Source organism: Hermetia illucens, chromosome 7 (genome assembly GCF_905115235.1).
Source record: "Hermetia illucens chromosome 7, iHerIll2.2.curated.20191125, whole genome shotgun sequence".
Classification (NCBI taxonomy): Eukaryota; Metazoa; Arthropoda; class Insecta; order Diptera; family Stratiomyidae; genus Hermetia; species Hermetia illucens.
Genome location: NC_051855.1, coordinates 10,660,634 through 10,676,248, shown reverse-complemented (window position 1 = coordinate 10,676,248; position 15,615 = coordinate 10,660,634). Strand labels below are relative to the sequence as shown.

Here is a 15,615-nt window from a genome sequence, read left to right as displayed (position 1 = left end):
CCCAGCTCTGGCTCGAGTCAGGCTGCGGACACTAAAACCATTCTTTGGGGACCTCAGTGAGATTTCTAGTTGCAGGGTCGGAGAGCTGCTTTCCTTCGTAAATGCTACGGGCTGGCTCTGAAGATCCGAGCCAGCTGGATCCTACCGCCATAATAGTAAGCTAAACCAACCAAACTAGATTCCCTTTTGAATCTTATCTCCTCTTTACTCCAGCACAGGGTATCGTCCAAAGGAGTCGCTTGTGAACAGGCCAATCCTAAAGGAAAAGAAGAAGAACCGGGTACCCTTCACAGAAAAAATCACTTCAGCTTTGTAAATAATATTTATTCATGTTAAATTCTCCATAAAACAAAATAATAAACTCTCGACAACAAGGTTATATTTATAATCTATCTCTGTCACAATAATCTCTTCGCACACTCATTCTTACAACCTATATTTAGCGGCTCTCAAAATTGGGAACTTATCACCGCTGCATGTGCCACGAAAATCGTCATAAGATAAATCAAAAATGGCAATTCCTCCAAGACCTTTAGCACGAACATAGGCTGCCTTATTTCCAGCTGTGTCAGGATCCTCGTATCCGACCCAGAGTCCGTGTTCGCCACTTTCATCTGGTACACGATAGGCATACGTACCGAACCGTTTAGTTGGATCACCAACCTTCCTGAATGGAGCATCTTCACCCTTCAGATGGGCATTATTTGGATTGAGCAGTTTCGCACAAGTTTCAGGCCAGCTATATAGTCCTGAGATGCCAGTTTGTGGTCCAGGTGCTACCTCATTTTCAGTTTCTGGAATTGGAGGTACGCCTGTGATTCCCGAGTCTTCTGTCATTTTCCAGACACGTCCAAAGGTTGGGATTCCTACGTTTATCTTTGAGGCTGGACAACGATTCGATAGCCACAATTGGACTTGGGCGTTGATGTTGCTATTGGGATTGCGCTCGTTCAGTTCATAGATTGGTGCTGGGTAGTCAGCCTCCTTGGGGTTACGATCAGGTGTTTGGAAATCAAAGGCAGCCAAGTTGACAAAGTCCAGGTAGTTGATAATGGCCGGGATGTCGTAGAACACTGAAAGAAATTCATATGATTATGGTAATGTCCCGCAGGAATGCCTCAGCATATCAGATAAGGCAGATAGATTGCCCTGCAAGCACTCCAGTCCTTCTTCTAGAATGGAGCGTAGAAACTTACTTGTTGAGTTGACATTTGGCAAAACCGTCAATGAAAGCAAGAATCCTTCATGCCTGAATGAATTCTTCAACTCCCTGACCAGGGCCGTGAATTCTTCACGATGCTCGTCAGCCTTCTCATCCACTGGTGTATTACCCCCTCCAAAGATTTTCTTCAACTTATGGAATACTGATTTAACTGCTCCACGGATCTTTTTTGGTTTATTGGGTGGGAATTGCCACGCCAAATCCAGGCCATCGAAATCATAAGTCTTAAGCATGGCATGAGCACTATTGATGAAAGCAATTCGTCCACCACTTGACTCCAACATGGTCATATATTTTTCAGGAGTTTCAAGATCGACATTACCTCCAATGCTTAACAGGACCTTTAGTTGGGGATATTTACGCTTGAGGTTGGTGATGACGCGATAGTGTCCTTTACCTTGGTCAAGGTCTAAACTTTCCTTTAGTGAAATCAATTTGTTGGTTTCGGCATTCAGACCTGAGTACCCATAGACCAGATGGGTGCAAAATGATAGAGCTGGTTCCAAATCATTAAGGACGAGTTTTCCAAGACCTGTAAAAGACAAGTAAGTTATTTTCGATTGTATGATTGATAGGGATCTCGGTAAGTTTGATGAGAAGATACCAGGAACGCCAGAAAAGCTGTTGGGAGGAAAAAATTCCCTAGAGGTTAGTCTACCGAAGATAGATTATACGGAGAAAGGTCCTAAAACCTTTACTGTACAAGACCAAGATATTGCTAGTCCTTATGCATTCCACGGAATCTTCCGTCATAAGCAAAAGAAAATTACGAGTTCTTAGGTAACTCAGGAATCTTCAGTCATTGACATAATCAGGCTCCACAGGATATAGTGGACAGTCCATACGATCCTAAAAGAACAGGAAGACCTCGCTCGAAAAATCTATAAGGGCATATCTATGGTACGAGACGACTAGACAGGCTCTTCCTTCAAAGGAACAACGAGGTTCGCAAGAATACCATTTACTGGCAGAATTGGATGACCTTGATGTGCCAAATCGGGGTGTCTGAACTTTCACCTATAACAGGCTCGGACACTGGCTCCCGCGTCTAAGATGTGAAATACGATTCTAGAAACAACTTACATGTGAAAATTGGAACAAATAGGAGGGAGGGGGGGGGGGCATAGATTCCGAATTGCTTTAGAATTTATCAGAGAGTATCCAGCAAACCTAAAAACTGAGTTCCCTCTTGCAAGACACTGCCATTACATTTTACCGTGAGGTGGAGGTGTCAGCAAAATTCGAAGGACCCAAAAGGGTGACCTCATGTTTGACCTGAAAAAAACCAGCTTGGGGAAAACTGATCGCTTCCGAGCTCAAGTTAAGACCTCACTTGGGGAGAATGCCACAGTACGGACCCAAAAACATGAGGTCTATATACAGTGCAAGGATCTCGATGAAGTGACATCCAAAGGAGAAATTTGCACTGCCTTGATGGAACAGTTCAAGTTGGAGGAACTTGCCGAAGAGTCCATTGTAAGTTTGCGGAAAGCCTATGGCAATACTCAGACGGCCACCTTGCAATTGCCAGTGGACGCCGCGCAGAAGTTGTTGGCGGCCGGGAAGGTTCGAATCGGATGGGTTGTTTGCCGTCTGAGAGAGCACATTTCTCTAAAGAGATGCTTCAAGTGCTTCGCGTTTGGTCATTTCGCGAAGGCATGTACCAGTGGCATTGATCGGTCCGATCGATGCAGAAGGTGTGGGGAGAAAGGCCATATTGCCAAAGCATGCAATAGGGACCCCAAATGCTTATTATGCAAAGGAAGTGAGGGACGGGATTAGTGCTAAATGCCCGGAATTTAGGAAGGCGCTGACTTCAATGAAAAAATGAGGTTGATTCAAATAAACCTTAATCATTGTAGGGTCGCTCAAGATTTACTCCAGCAGACCATCTACGAATCCGAGGTGGAAATTGCCATCATTAGCGAACCCTATAGAAACCGTCACGGTGGCGTGTGGGTTATAGATTCGTCTGGTGGAGCGGCGATATGGGCATGCGGTCGACAAGCCATCCAATGTACTGGGAATCAGACATACAGCGGCTTTGTGTGGGCGAAAATAAACAGGGTATATGTGTACAGCTTTTACGCCCCACCAAGCCTGACACTGCCCGAATTCGAGGAAATGCTTGACAGCCTTGTTCTCGACGCAAGGGGTCGTAGTCCACGGGTGATTGCTGGTGACTTCAATACTTGGGCCCGTGAGTGGGGTAGCAGAGAAACAAATGCAAGGGGCCGCAGTCTATTAGACACTTTCGCACAGTTGGATGTCGTTCTGGCCAACGAAGGATGTGTAAACACCTTTCAGAAAGGGGGGTCTACCTCAATTGTAGACCTAACTTTTGTCAGCCCTGCACTGGCACGTAGTATGTCTTGGTGTGTCAGCAACTACTACACCCACAGCGATCACCAGGCAATCTTCTTTGGGCTATGGAGGACATAAGATCATTATGCCCGAAACCGAGAAAGATGTCAGGTTGGTCCGCTAAAGCTCTTGATGAGCAGACCTTCATGGAGGTGTGGTTAGACCAATCTAATAAAGCAGGCGCCTCTACGAAAAAAACTGCCCATGTGGTCCAATACATCGCCGAAGCGTGTGACACGTCCATGCCGAGGAGGTGCTTATTCCCCAGTAGAAGACCAAACTACTGGTGGAATGCTGAACTGGCCAGCCTTCGATCAGCCTGCCACCGAGCCAGAAGAGCGGCTTAAAGAGCGGTAGGCAGAATCAACCAAGGGCAAAAAGAGCGCGCCTATAAGGAAGCCCGCAAAACTCTCAAGCTCGCCATCCAACGGAGCAAGAGGGAATGCTTTAAGGAGCTCTGTTTAGAGGCGGACGTGAACCCGTGGGGGAGCGCCTATAGAATCGTGATGGGGCGATTCAGAGGCCGATCATCTAGGCAGATCACGTGTCCTACACTCCTGTTAAAAATTATCCAGGGGTTATTCCCTCAGCCAGAAGAAGGCATAGACAGCTTCCAGCAACACGGCAATACCGCCAGTCACCAGTGACGAGCTGCTGGAGATCTGCACTAGGATAGGAGATAATAAAGCTCCGGGTCTGGATGGCGTGCCGAATAAGGCCCTTAAGCTTGCCGTGAAATCCAGACCGGACATGTTCGCTGAGTTGTTCGAAGCGTGCATGTCCGAGGGGATATTTCCTGCATCATGGAAACGACAGAAGTTGGTGCTACTGCCTAAGGCTGGCTAACCACCAGGTGAGCCAACCTCTTACAGACCTATTTGTCTTTTGGACACTGTGGGCAAAATGCTAGAGCGAGTAATCTATAATAGATTACTCCCGGTTGTTGAGAGCCAGGGAGGCCTCTCAGATCGGCAGTATGGGTTCCGCAAAGCCAGATCAACCATTGATGCCATCAAAATGGTTATTGGCTTGGCCGAAGATGCAATCCACGGAAGGGGCAGAGTACTAGCAAATATTGCATAGTGGTGACCCTGGATGTGAGAAATGCATTCAATTCGGCCAATTGGAACCTAATACGGGAATCTCTGGCGAAGGTTGGTGTTCCCGCTTATCTTGCAGTTATTATCAACAGCTATTTACAAGAACGGAGGCCGATGACGGACTCCAAGAGTACGTTGTCTCCGCGGGTGTCCCACAGGGCTCCGTACTGGGCCCACTGTTGTGGAACATCATGTACAACGACGTTCTTAATCTTCCCCTTCCGGAGGAAGCCACGGTGGTGGGCTACGCCGATGGTATAGCGCTGGTTGTTGTCGCAAAGCATCTCGAAGATGCTAAGTTATACTCATACGAAGCGATCAGTGCTGTTAAGGGTTGGCTTGAGAGTTCTGGTCTGACACTTGCGGAGGAAAAAACGAAAGCGGTCCTTATCACCAAGCGCCGTAAAAGAAATTTTGCCCGTATTCAAATTGGGAATCATATCATCACTTCTAAGCCTGGCATCAAATACTTGGGAGTGATGATAGATGGGAAGCTTAGCTATAAGGCGCACGTACAGTATGTCTATGACAAAGCATCCACTGCGAGTGTGGCCTTGGCAAGAATGATGCCGAACGTGGGTAATGGGTTCGATCCTGCTCTATGCAGCTCCAGTTTGGGGAAAGGCATTGCGGGTTACATTTAACAGTAACAAACTGAGTTCAGTCTACAGAAGAACAGCCCTAAGAGTGTGCTCGGCATTCAGGACTGTCTCAGATGATGCAGCATTCGTCATTTCTGGAATGATGCCCACTGACATCTTGGCAGATGAGATGACGAATATTTATAATGCGAAGTCTATCTCTCCTTTATCGCGGACGAAGAACGCCGAAAGGGAGAGATCGCTAAATAGATGGCAAGACCGTTGGGAACGCTCGGGAAAGGGTCGGTGGACACACAGGCTCATCCCTGCCATCAAGGAGTGGTTGGAGAGACGGCACGGTGAGATTAATTATAATCTTACTCAGTTTCTCACGTGGCATGGAGGATATCGCCAGTACCTGTTCAGGTTTAAACTGGATACCTCACTCGACTGTCCAAACTGCGATGGAGTCCCACAGGACCCAGAGCATGTATTCTTCCACTGTCCAAGGTTTGTGGAGGAAAGGAAGAACCTAGAGGAGACTCTAGGAGAGGTGCTTGTACCAGAGAATCTGGTGCGAAGAATGCTAACATGTCAGGAAGACTGGGATGCGATCAACTCCATGGTCGTATCTATCCAGAGCAAACTGCGAAAGGCAGAGGAGATCAGAAAAGCGCGGTAACGTACGACGCGTAGAGATGAAAGGGGACGAAGCAGGCGTGTCCAGGCCAGTGTCTTTTGAAGATTTCCACCCCCTCAAAAAAAAAAGGTGGTCCCGCAACTTGAAAATGATTTATCTAAGCCAAAATTTGCGAAAATTTCAGCTCCAAGAGATGATCAAGCATCTTAAAATTCCTAAATCTTATATCTGACGCCCCGAAACACATATATCTCAATCGTTCTCCTACATTAATTACAAGTTCTAAACAAACAATTGCTTCAGACTTAACCCTCCTAGCCCCCTTCTCCTCATAACAATGCAAAGGAGCTTAAAATAGCTTCAATAGCAACACGAATAGCGTCACGTATCTTGTATCTGTTTGCTAATGGAAGGTAATTGATGCTACAAGTGAGAATCATAACAAATTTCATGCTCAATTTGTTTAATTAGATATCTCCGTTTCAAATTATCGTATAGCAAAATTGTGAAAAGACAATTTCGCGTTTCTTTGCTTGCCGCGAACTGCTACAATAGCTTAATTGAAATTTCAGCGTAAGATGCAGGGAGATCAGAAAACTGATTGCAGATTGGAAAAAGGAAATAGTGACAAAAGGATCTTAGTTCCCTATTGATACTTAAGCCATGTTTATGCCCATTCTTGATATTTTCCCTACATATAGACGAAGTGATATATCAGACAGGCCCTAAAAACGCCATCCACGTACAGTTCGGCCTCAGTTACGCCTGAATAGTCCACATCTGACCAGCGGCCATAACGTGGACGTCAAATCCTTCCACGTTCAGAGCTCAATTAATGATGCTTCGAGTTGACGGTACATTTCGGGCTCTTTCGGCGTAACCGACAGCCGGAATAGTGAGTGAATCGCGGGGTCAACCAGCAACTTGTGATTTCTAGATTTTTAGACAAAAAAAGGGAGCTTAATAGTTGCTGAGCTTGAACAGTGTTTTTCCCATTAGAAAACAATGTTTTATCAATACACGAAACTCGTTTTGGTTCATTTTTTCACGATTGCAAAGGTAGCGTCACTTTAATCACTGTAGCTTGCTTGGTTATGTTTCGAATTACATCAAATTTTGACACATCTTATCTGAAGATTGGTACTTCTGAACCTTGGCATTATTAGCGCCATCTCTACGCTAGTCCCGGGACTTATTGAACGATGTGTTATAGTTCGTTTTAAGTAAAACTATTAAAAGAAAAAGTTTCCGGCTTTACTATAGATTTATTTTGGTTTTTGAAAAACGCAGACATGTGTTTCGAATACAACATGTGTCCTTCTTCAATTGTACAAAAGGGACAAAGCTCGCACAATTTGAATGGATATCGGTATCGAGGGTATTTCGGAGCCTAGGCATCACACAATGGCAGCCTCTTGATTTTTTTAGATTTTTCGGTTGGGTAGTTTCTGAGAATGGGTCGGTGAAAGAAATAATCACTTCGGATTCGGAAAGTACTAACCGAAACCGTTCAATTGATATCATGACTATATTTGGTGAAAAAGAAATTTACACCCCCCTTTTGCATGTATAGGGACCAATCCGCCCTCCCCCCTTAAAATCGACGTAGAATGATTTGCGAGAGCTTCCACAGTTCCGACCTTTCCACCAAATTTTGTGTTAATCGTTCTAACCGTTTCCAAGGAAAATGCGCATGACACACAAACAGATAAACGGACAGCAATAAAAGGCAAAAGGTCCCCTTCTATTGTGTGCCCTTGATTATTGTAGGAGATAGTTTCGACATTGTTCCTCCAACATCCGGAAACAATTTTCTCAATGATACCAATGAGCGCCGAAGACATCCCTCCAGTAACCACAAACGAAGCCTTGGACGCAGTGAGAGTCCGGGATACCGCAGTCCCCGGCATTGATCGAATCCTCAACAAGGCGTTGAAACTGGCAATGAGAATGGCACCAAGCATGTTCGCACAGATATTTATAGACTGCCGAAAAGAAGGGTTCTTCTCGCAGGGAGGAAAATACAAAAGTTTGTACCATATTGATCCCGAAGACAGGTAAGCCAATAGGTGAACGAATATCATATAGCCCTATCTGTCTTCTGAATACAATAGGCAACGAGTCAACGAACGGGTAATCTATAACCGACTACATCCGTTAACTGAATTTTTGACGACCGATCCCCATGAAACAGGCACAATCACTGTCACCGGCAGTGATCTGCCCAGAACTGAGCGATTTAGATACCTCGGGTCAACGCTATCAGCCAATGGAGAGCTGCGTTATGAAATTGCTTCACGCATTAACGCAACCTGGATGAAGTGGCGTTCCACAACTGGTGTCCTTTGTGATCGACGTATCAACGAACGTCTCAAATCTAAAATTTACCGCAATGTCGTCCGTCCAGTCGCTCTCTATGGTTCTGAGTGTTGGCCGACCATAAAAGACAATGAACGGCGTCTTGCGGTAATGGAGACGAAGATGCTACGTTGGACTAGTGGCGTCACACGTTTAGATCACATCCGAAATGAGGATATCCGCGATCGTTATGGTGTTGCACCGATCGTGGAAAAGTTGCGAGAGAGGCGTCTTCGATGGTATGGTCACGCAATTCGTGCAAACGAGAATTCACTTGCCAAGATTGGTCTGAACATCGTCGTCGATGGTAAACGACCAAAGGGCAGACCTAAGCAACGGTGGCTTGATACACTGGATGGGGATTTGAAAGCCTCGAGATTGCACCCAGATCAGGGATTCGATAGAGCCAAATGGCGAAGCCGATCACGACGAGCCGACCCCGCTTGTGAACGGGACAAAGGCTGAAGAAAAAGAAGAAGATAGTGGCGGTTATATATCAAATAGGCAGTTTGACTTACGGAAGGTTCGGTTGATGCTACCAAATTGGTTTTTGAGCTAGCCAGAAATGCCTATGACGAAGGGAAATATTTCGCAATGGTGACTCTTGACATCAAGAACACGCTCAATTCTGCCAGATGGAACCATATCATCGAAGCACTTATCGCGGCACAAGCGCCAAAATAGATATTAAATATAATCTTCGCCTACTTCCGACAGCGGAAGCTACCTTATGATTTGGACAAAAGGTCGAAGAAGTATGTAATAACAGCAGGAGTTCCGCTGGGGTCTATTGTGGATCCTGTGCTATGGAACTTAATGTATAATGGCAGTAGTAAAGCGAGCCGTTGTCGTCGGATTTGCAGATGACCTTGGAGTGGTCATAACATCCAATCACCCCGACGAAGTAGAGATATATGCGAACCAGATTATAGGGGCGATCAAGTCTTGGCTTAAAGCTCACGGGCTCGAGTTTGCCGATCATAAGACGGAATTGGTGCTCTTTACAAAGCAGCAGAAACAGAAAACTGTTGAAATTTGCATCGGGGCGCATGGCGTTAGCTCTCAGCCATCGCTAAGATACCTGGGAATAACATTCGACTCCAAGCTGAGCCTTAAACCTCACTTAAAGCTTACTGGGCAGAAAGCGGTGACTATCAGCTCAACACTGGCAAGGATGCTTCCAAATGTAGGCGGCCCGAAACACAGCTGACAATTACTTTTATCGTGAGTCGTCAGCTCTGTCCTTCTATTCGTGGCACCAGTGTGGGTGTGGTTGAAAAAATCCGGAGAAAATCGCAGACAGTTTCAAGCTGTATATCGGCTAAGCACCCTTCGAACATGTTGAGGCAGCATATGTGATTGTGGTAATGGCCCCGTGGGTATTCTAACAGATGAGGCAAGTTGTTTGTACGAGAGCCAGGAGACGAGCCTAAACAAGCAAAGTGAGCGTATGACGTCATTGGGCGCATGGCAAACATTATGCGTGAATGAATTGGCATTTCACAATTGGTGTTCTCTGTGATCAACGTATCAGCGCACGTCCCAAATCTAAAATTTACTGCAATGTCATCCGTCTGCCGCTCCCTATAGTTCTGAGTGTTGGCCGACTATAAAAGATAATGAACGGTGTCTTGCGGTAATGGGAACGAAGATGTTGCATTGCACTGGTGAATGAGAATATCCGCGATCAATATGCGGTTACACCGATCGTGGAAAGACTGCGAGATAGGCGTTTTCGATGGTGTGTTCACATAATTCACACTAACGAGAATTCACTTATTGGTCTGAACATCTAAGCCAATGGTAAGCAACCAAAAAGCCGGCCGAAACATAGGTGGCTTGATACGCTGGATGGGGATTTAAAAGCCTCGCGATTACATCCTGATCAGGCATCCGTCCTGGACTCAAGTCTTGCCTCTCGTCCTACTGGGCCTACGTACAACCCACCGAGAGTAATTTTTTGCCAGCCCCGCAGAGCTGGTATACGGGGAGAACCCAAGACTCCCAAGCGATCCGGTCTCCGACAAGAGATCGGGTCTCACAGAGTTGGGGTTGGTGCGTCTGCTGAGGGACAATCTCCGACGAATCAAAGCGCTACCACTCACTCGACACTCGTCCACACCTGCCTGTTCGCCCAAGGAACTGGACACGTGCACGGATGCCGTCCGGAAGCCGCTGCAACCTCCATATGAGGGCCCGTACCGCGTTCTCGAGCGGGGAGAACATTTCTTCCAGCTCGAGATCGGTGGACACAAAAAGGCGGTCTCTTTGTCCAGACTGAAACCCGTGTGCGCCCCGAGGCAGCGTCGTGTCCGCTTTGTGGATTAACGGTGAAAGGAGTTCCGGGATCGGTCGCCGAAACCCCCTAGGTTTCATCTGGGGGCGGAGTAATGTGGCTCGGCAGGATCCGCAGCATTCGAAATTTATTTCGAATGTTGTGAATGCGGACAAGTAGATGGCGCGGAACTCTCCACTCATTTTAGAACTCGCCACGGGAGTGGAGGATTAGCGGTGAGAAAGTGCCGTTGGTTGGGACAGAAAACACCGCATGGAAATAAGCCGGTCTTTTGTGTCTCAACCACCAACGAAGGAGATTTCCACATTGCGATCTGCTGACGTTTCTTCGTTCGACGTCAGCATCTTATTTGTATGGCTTTGGATGCTGTTGAAATTGATAAGTTTGAACTGCTATAACTTTGACACTAATAGTTGGATTTTTATGAAACTTGGCAAGTGTATGCATGAGGCTGTCCTCAATGTCGGTTCAAAATTTAGTACAGCTAGGATGAACTTAACGGGAGTTTTTTAGTCAATTTCTAAAAGTTGATAATATACTATTAGCACATTTATTTGAGCAGATACCGTAACGGGACATCACTCGAAGATCAGATTTCATATAAGTGTAGTAATAGATGTAGTAGATTCTTCATAAATGCGAATGTCAATTATTCCCGTTAATTATGACGTCAGCATCTTATTTGCATGACTTTGGAAGCAGTAAATTCGCGCGAAATTGCTATGTTTGAACTGCTATAACTTTGGCGTTAATGATCAGATTTCCATGAAACTTGGCATGTATATACAAAATATTGTCCTCTATGCTGATACGCAAGTCCTAAGTTGGTTATATACTATTAGTAAATTTATTTGAGCATGGCTTGATACGCTGGATGAGGATTTAAAAGTCTCAAGATTGCACCCAGATCAGGCATTCGATAGAGCCAAATGGCGAAACCGATCACGACGGGCGCAGATATCAGAATGGGGCATATTTTCAGGCCTAGATTTCATTTAAGCGAACCACCCTGATTTTTTTCCGGATTTTTACGTTGGGTAGTTTCCGAAAATGGGTCCTGTCTTACTTTGAGTGTGTACAGTTTGACTGCTTACTCACGCACTTTGCAATTAACGCCAAAACTAATCAAAAAACTATTCAGTTTCAGAAAGTACAAATCGAGACCTTTCATTTGATACCCTACACGACTATATCCGGTGAAAAAAATTTGTTTGAATACCCCCCTTTGGATATATGGGGAACCCCCTATAAACTCCACTTAAATTTATGCCACTCGCTGTATGTCTAGGATTTCATAGTTCCGATCTGTCCACCAAATTTCCTTTCGGATCGGTTTAGACGTTTTAGCGAAAGGTGCGTGTGACAGACAGACATTGAATCGTTTTTAATAGGGTTTTGTATAAAACAAAAAAAAATAAAATAAAATAAAATATAAAATAAATAATATATAATATAAATAAAATATAAACAAAACAAATTGACCGGCAAATTTTAACCGAAATCTTATCAAAGAGCATAAATCATAACCACGAACCTGCTTTGTCGTAATTTATAATATGTTTTCTTTACAATTTTCATGTATCTTTTCTTTTTTAACTTTATACTGTTGATCAGGGTCTTGACAATCTATTTTTAAAAATTTAACCATGATAAGTGTTATTGACCTTCGACTTTCAAACTAAAAATGTCTAGAATTTCCTTGGCGATAAAATCTGGTTTTAATACTTGATTCATTCAATTTAATGATAGCAGGTTACGTTTTTTTTGTTTATTTTTTTTTTATTTATTTATATACTTAAGAGACTAAATAGAAAATCACCTTCTCGAACAAAACTGCTAGAATCATAATAGCAAATCACTTTTCCAGCACTATCAGCTCTCGACACTTTATCCGTTAGGATAACAGCCGTGAAAACGGCAAGCAAAGTAATAATTTTCATTTTTTTTAAAAGAAAATCCAAGATAGAATCTTAATATATCACCAAACACTTAAGTCTTCTAGAAAAAGCCAGCTCAAATTAGCGGCGAATTCGTTCGTAGAACTGCTTTATGCACACTGAATTTGATCACCAACTGATCTTTAATAAGAAAACCAGTACCGAACGTATGACCCTCCCTGGGTAGAGCTAGAGGTAAACTGACTGAGCCCCCAGCTAACTAGATGAAGACTAATCTAAGTGAGAGTGATTACACTAAAGATGGTTATGAGTAGAGCTGACGCGAAATATATGCAGATTATACTGAGTTACATTAGTTTTCCTAATATTGGCGCCACTGGCTTTGGGGCTATTTGGGGGCATTATGAAAAACATGAGTCGGCTAACACTCAGCGTTGTGATGACAACGTCTGGAAATTTTGAGAAGAATTTCTTAAAAATTAATTAGCATCATCATCAACGACGCAACAACCGGTATCCAGTCTAGGCTTGCCTTAATAAGGAACTCCAGACATCCCGGTTTTGGGCCGAGGTTCACCAATTCGATATCCCTAAAAGCTGTCTGGCGTCGTGACCTACGCCATCGCTCCATCTTAGGCAGGAATTTGTAGCACATCTTAATCTATATATATAAAAGAAAGTGGTGTTAGTTTCACTATTTATAACTCAAGAATGGCTGAACCGATTTGGCTGAAAATTGGTGGAGAGGTAGCTTAGAACCAGGAGACGGACATAGGATACTTTTTATCCCGCTCGGTCGCCACCCCACCTCCCCCCAAGACCGTCCCACCATTCCAGGCATGAGTGACCATGACGGAGTGGTTTTCCACTTCAACACCACGGATCGCCTACCCAAATCCCAGCCTAAATTCCTTCCCAACTACGCTGACTCAACCACAACCTAGCCGACAAACTCTCGAATATCTGCCTCCCGCCCAATCCGTCTCCGTCCGAAATCTACTCCGCCGTGGAAAAGTTCACGGAGTTAACTCAACAAGCCTGCAATGAAACCATCCCCCTCAGACCCTTAAACTACCAGGGCCTAATCACCCTCCCACCCCATGTCCTCGACCTCATCAAGCAGAAAGCCACCCTAAGACGCCAACTCCACCGCCATAGATACGCTACCCAGTTTAACTTCCTTAAATCACGTATCTACTCCCTGTCACACTTCATCCAATCCCACATTTAGACGCTATACGCTGACCACTACGCTGTGAAGCACGCGAATATCTCGCTCAATAGGCAAACGTGCAGCAAACTACGTGGTACCTGCCCTCGTCTCGCGAAACCTCGCGCAGCCAGCGTCCTTCCCCATAACACCTCCCCCAAAGCCCACGCCGACCTGATTGCCAACAGCTTCCTGGCAGCCCATAGCACCACTCTACATCTGTCCGACCCACCCACGGAAACGGCGGTGCGCCAATACATTCACAACCTAACTACTACACCATCCATATACACCCATTTCTCAATCACCCCACTCCAACAGACAGCACCCAACTGCCTACCAATACATTCCGTCACACCCCAGACAGTAGAATCCATCATCCTTTCCTGAAACAACAAAAAGTCATCTGGCCCTGATCATATCCCTATCATCATCCTAAAAAAATGTATAAAATCGCTATGCCCATTCCTCGCCCAACTCTTCAACCAATGCTTGCTACCTGCATACTTTCCCTCTCCATGGAAAGAATCCCATATCGTTCCAATCCTAAAAAAGGATCAGCCCTCAGCCTCCCCAAGCAGCTACCGCCCCATCTCCCTCCTCAACGTGACATCGAAAATTTTCGAGCACGTCATCCACGACATCATGCTCCAACACATCACCGACCCGATAATCCCCCCTTTCCAGTTTGCCAACAGGCGTGGGCACGGCACCTCACACGCCTCCTAGTTCTCAAAACCGACATCCTAACCCAGTTAAACAACAACATCCCCACCACCGCTTGCCTTCGACACAGTCTGGCACGCAGGCCTCACCTACAAACTCTCCCACACTTTCAAATTCCATCCGCAATTATGCAAACTCATCATCATCCTACCTGTCCGACCGTCGAGCCCGAGTACGTATCCACGATACCCTATCCGACCCATACAATCCTCCAGCAGGCATCCCCCAAAGCTCAGTACAGTCAACAACTCTATTTTCCCTTTACACCGCCGATATACTACTCCAACACCCCACCAACTCTCCCCTAACGGTCAAAATCGTCCAATACGCTGACGACTTGATTCTTTACACCTCGTCCCGAAACATACAATCCGCCCAAAACCGCATCAGTACCACAATCCTAACGCTCAACAAATTCCTCCAATCCTGGAAACTCCTCCTCAACCCAAGCAAATGTGAAGCTATCGTCTTCCGCGGTAGAGCCACCTTTACCCGCAAGATGCGAGCCGACACCCGCAACCTCAAGATCAAAATCGGAACATCCACCATTCCCTCCGTCCAATCCACTAAATACCTGGGAATAACCCTCAATACCCGCCTATCACCCGTGCCCCAGGTAAATTCCATCATCGCAAAAACCCTAACAGGACTAAACCCCCCCCCCCCCCGCTATCTCCCCCAAAGTCAAACTCTACTGCGGCAAGCAGCTGATCCGTCCCCTAATCACATACGGATTCGTCGCATGGTGCGACGTCTCTTCATCCCAAATGGAACGTCTACGAGTACGTGAAAGGAGGTTCTTCCGCCTATCCCTCTCCGAATCATATCTCCACCCCAACCAAGCCGTCTATGACGAGATAAAATGCTCCCGCATAGACCAGATCCTCCTCAATGAAGCGATTTGGCGTATATTCGCATTCCCTATTCACCAACGTGATCCTATTGTTGTGCGTTTGGCGGTGCATCTGGAGAATGGTCAACGAGTACACTTCGGGGGGTGGTGGTGTCGCAGCTGACACCGTCGTAAATTCAGTGATGAATCTGATAACGACGGCGTGTGAGGCTTCCGTGCCCCGGAGAAGCCCCAGGCGCGACAAGCCTTCTATGTACTGGTGGAAGGCAGCAATTGCCGACCTACGGAAGAAGTGTCATAAGCTCCGCCGTTTGGCACAACGTTTGTACGCCAACGAGGAGGCATATGCCATAAAGGCACAATATAG

The 15,615-nt window shown here is 45.7% G+C and overlaps 1 protein-coding gene across 1 annotated transcript; it reads right to left on the bottom strand.

Moving 5' to 3' along the window:
- Positions 1 to 303: 303 nt before the first annotated feature.
- LOC119660803 (chitinase-like protein Idgf4) lies at positions 304 to 12,757 on the bottom strand. The gene is made up of 3 exons (XM_038069635.1): positions 12,381 to 12,757; positions 1,197 to 1,754; positions 304 to 1,073 (listed from the first exon to the last, which is right to left on the bottom strand). The coding sequence occupies exons 1-3, from the start codon at positions 12,499 to 12,501 to the stop codon at positions 427 to 429; spliced, it is 1,326 nt and encodes a 441-aa protein (XP_037925563.1). The 5' UTR covers positions 12,502 to 12,757; the 3' UTR covers positions 304 to 426.
- Positions 12,758 to 15,615: the final 2,858 nt, after the last annotated feature.